Source organism: Castanea sativa, chromosome 3 (assembly GCF_040712315.1).
Source record: "Castanea sativa cultivar Marrone di Chiusa Pesio chromosome 3, ASM4071231v1".
In the NCBI taxonomy this organism is placed as follows: Eukaryota; Viridiplantae; Streptophyta; class Magnoliopsida; order Fagales; family Fagaceae; genus Castanea; species Castanea sativa.
Genome location: NC_134015.1, coordinates 21465391 through 21468991, shown reverse-complemented (window position 1 = coordinate 21468991; position 3601 = coordinate 21465391). Strand labels below are relative to the sequence as shown.

Sequence of the window (3601 nt, the reverse complement as noted above, 5' to 3'; positions counted from 1 at the left end):
AAATATTTGATGATTGAATAAGAAATTCGGAGTTCAATTTCTACCTACACAAATAACTAATTGGTGTCTTGATTTGATGATAAAAAACTATTATCAGGAGTAGTGGTCATAAGCTATAACTATTTCAAAAAAAAAAAAATGTTGTTTATTTTATTTTAATGGGTTGTATGTAAAAATAGAAGATAAGTTGTAACTATCTCCAAAAAAAATGTTGAGTTGTTTATATTATTTTAATAGGTTGTACATAAACACGGAAGATTTAACGTATGGCATATTATAAAGTAAGGTATTAATATATAAGATTAGATCAATTTATATATTACCATTCACATGTCAAAATCAGAGTTGATATATAAGGGGTTGGATTCGCCATTCATTTAAATCTCTTAATTCTTCTAAATAATAATAATAATAATAATAACCCTTAAACTATAACTAAGCTAGCAGCAAAATTTCCCAAAAGTAACTTACAATCCATTGCATTTGGCAACCACCCTTTATTAATTTATTGCACACCATATAGGTACTTCATTAGATAGTTCTGACCAAATCATAGTTACACAAATTTGCTTAAATATATTGTGGAGTCTCGTGCTTATGATACACTAGCACGAGATCAGGATACATCCTTTCTAATGCGCCTTCATATTGTGTGCATCAAGACCTTTGATGATATTAACCATCAGAGTGATGTACTTATTTTCTACACGTCCCTTAAAGCTTTTGGAGTGTCAAAATACATTCGCTTCTATAGCTTCAGAAGAAAATGTCATTGTTATTCTTCTATGTGATGGTTGTCTATGAAATTAAAATAGCACCCAAAAAAATAATTAAAAGAGAAATGAGAAGAAAATTCATGCTGAATTTACGCATCCCAATTTTAATATCAATACAAACCATGACTTGCCTCACACAAGGGGTTGGACATGCCAATTGACCTACAGGCCATTGGTATATAACCACCCTTCATTATTTTATTACAAACCATAGGTACTACATTAGAGAGATCTGATCCCAAAACATAGTTATACATGCTTGATTAATGCACTGCGAGCCTTATGCTTATTTTATACAAGCACTAGTGGCCGATACATCCTTTCAATTATGCCTTAGTAATGTGCTCATCAATACCTTTGGTGATATTAACCATCAGAGTGATGTACTTATCTGGAGCTGGCACATCCTCCCTAAGTTTCTCATATTCAATGTTCAATTTGGCCAAGCTTCCAGTACCCTTCGGAACAACTTGATAGGTGGCCTTAAAGGTCTTGTATTCCTGCATGATATCTCCATCAACACCAATAAGAGTTGCTGACCTGTTTGCATCATCATATTCAACCTTCTCCTTGAAAACCAGGCCGGATTTCCCCTCTATTGTTTCACAAGAAAATATGAATATCAAATTCGATCAATTTCACAGTAATATATAGACATCAGACTTATAAAGTCTAACAATAATTGTCCAAAATATTATGTACGATATTACAAAACTGTGAGTGATTGCCCAAACATTCTTTAAGAATGAAAAGTGGTAATTAAAAGTTTCCCAAATTTGCTAGGTCAGTATAATGATCCCTGTAACGTTCAAAAAAGAAAGAAAAGTTTTTTCCTCTTTGTTCTGTGAGGTTTCCTAAGGTAAAACAAAGATAAAAATCTAGTACTACAACAACAGTGCAAGAATATTTTTGTTTTCTTAATCTTGGGAATTATAATATATATTGAACATTTTTAGACCTTAATATAAAAGTTGGAAATTATTTAACACAAAAACATGAATCATTAAATTTGAGAATATTATATTAATTATTCACTTTTATTATCAATTGACGTAGTACGTAGCATTTTTACTTTTTGAGTCATTCATGCACTCAAGCATTATTAGCCTAGGCCAAAGATCATATTATTATTATAATATGGTATGTGAAATACTATACATTGTCAAATTCAGAAAATAAAATCTCAACTGTGAAATATATTATTTTTATTTTAAGCGAAATGGAGGATGATGATGAGAATCACCCAAACTAAGGCCAACACGTTTTGGAAGCTAAAATACATGGTGTGTGGTTCGTGTGAGCTAGTGAAGTGCAAAATAAAGAAAAAGAATGAGAAATTCAGTCTAGAACAAGTATGAAAATTGTAGGGTACAGCCTTACCCAGTGTATATTTCCAGATCTTGACAGAGCCATGTGTCTCCCAATCACCTTCATGAACGTCAACCCCCTGAATATGGTCAGGAGCGGCGTTGGGAACATGGTAGGCTTGGCCCTTAAAGATGTTGTAGTACTTCTCTGGAGGTGACTTTATTTCTATTTCAGTCCCCACCTTACCCTTCAGAGACATTTTTTGGTAGTGATACTGATAGTTCTCAGAAACAACTTAGATACTCAACTAAAAGGTGGTACAAATACAAACTACAAAGCACAGATTAATGAAGATGTCTGGGCTTCCCCTTATTATATATATACAGAGGTGTAGTGGCAAATTACGTGATTATTCGGCTCCAATTAATGAATATACACATTTTCTGCATTCCTTTTCAAATTGGGGGCCACTGATGAACAGAAAACGTTTTATTTAATTCAGGTGATAATTACAACAAATAAAGAGAAATAGCTGGTGGCATTGAACCAAGAAGAAACACATGCATGCATAATTATTTCGTGACACCCAAAGTAGGCTACCCAATTTTATGTACTTTTCAACTACTCTAATTAATTTAACCTATCATCATTAGTGACATATTTAGATTGTTACCGTTAATTTTTCGGCTTAGCCTTGATGTTAGGCTATGACATATCTAGATTGTTACTGTTAATCTTCCCCTTCTCCTTAATTACTTAAAGAAAAAAAAAAATGAAACTTCTCTAAGTATTTGAGTTACTTATGAGTTTTGGGGTGAGCGTGGATTTACATCTATAAAACATTCATTTACTCTCTCCTTCTTACTTTTGGAGAAGAAGTAGTGGGGGGGGGGGGGGGGGGGGGGTGGTAAAAGTTGTGAATATAGAAGGTCCTCGTAAATTTTTATTAGCTATGGCATATATCCGTTGATGAAGCTATGAAAGTTAGCAAATAACTAGAATCATCATCATCCTTCTCTTCATGTGAATTTGATTCCTACTCTTTTATTTTACTAAGTTTGAAGGATTTAGTTTTGCCGCATATAAGTGAGTGCATCATTAATCATGGAAATTTTAGTTTTTTTTTAAATAATTTAATTGTTACAAATGGGAGAGAGGGTATTCAAACTCTAACTTTCATCATTAATGAAACCAAACAATACCATTAAATTACAAATCTTTCTGTTATGGAAAAAAAAAATTTAATTGGTATGTATTGAATATCAGGAGCTACAGCTTTATTTGCAAATCAGATTTACAATTATGTAACGATTGCATTTATATGGAAAATGGTGCTAATAAAACAGGAGCCTCCCAACTTTGTTCAACCCATAGCCATTTTTGCAGAATTATAATTAAGCTCAAACAGCAGTTCAAGCCCATTAAGGATTAGAGTTTCAGATCTACTTCTTCTAGTATATAAAAGAAACCCTAAGCACGTATTTAAGAGAGCTTTTTAAAGAGAGAAGAGTGTGCCT

The 3601-nt window shown here is 32.6% G+C and overlaps 1 protein-coding gene across 1 annotated transcript; it reads right to left on the bottom strand.

Moving 5' to 3' along the window:
- Positions 1 to 827: 827 nt before the first annotated feature.
- Positions 828 to 2436, bottom strand: LOC142627452 (MLP-like protein 43). The gene is made up of 2 exons (XM_075801317.1): positions 2157 to 2436; positions 828 to 1371 (listed from the first exon to the last, which is right to left on the bottom strand). The coding sequence occupies exons 1-2, from the start codon at positions 2341 to 2343 to the stop codon at positions 1103 to 1105; spliced, it is 456 nt and encodes a 151-aa protein (XP_075657432.1). The 5' UTR covers positions 2344 to 2436; the 3' UTR covers positions 828 to 1102.
- Between the last annotated feature and the right edge of the window lie 1165 nt (positions 2437 to 3601).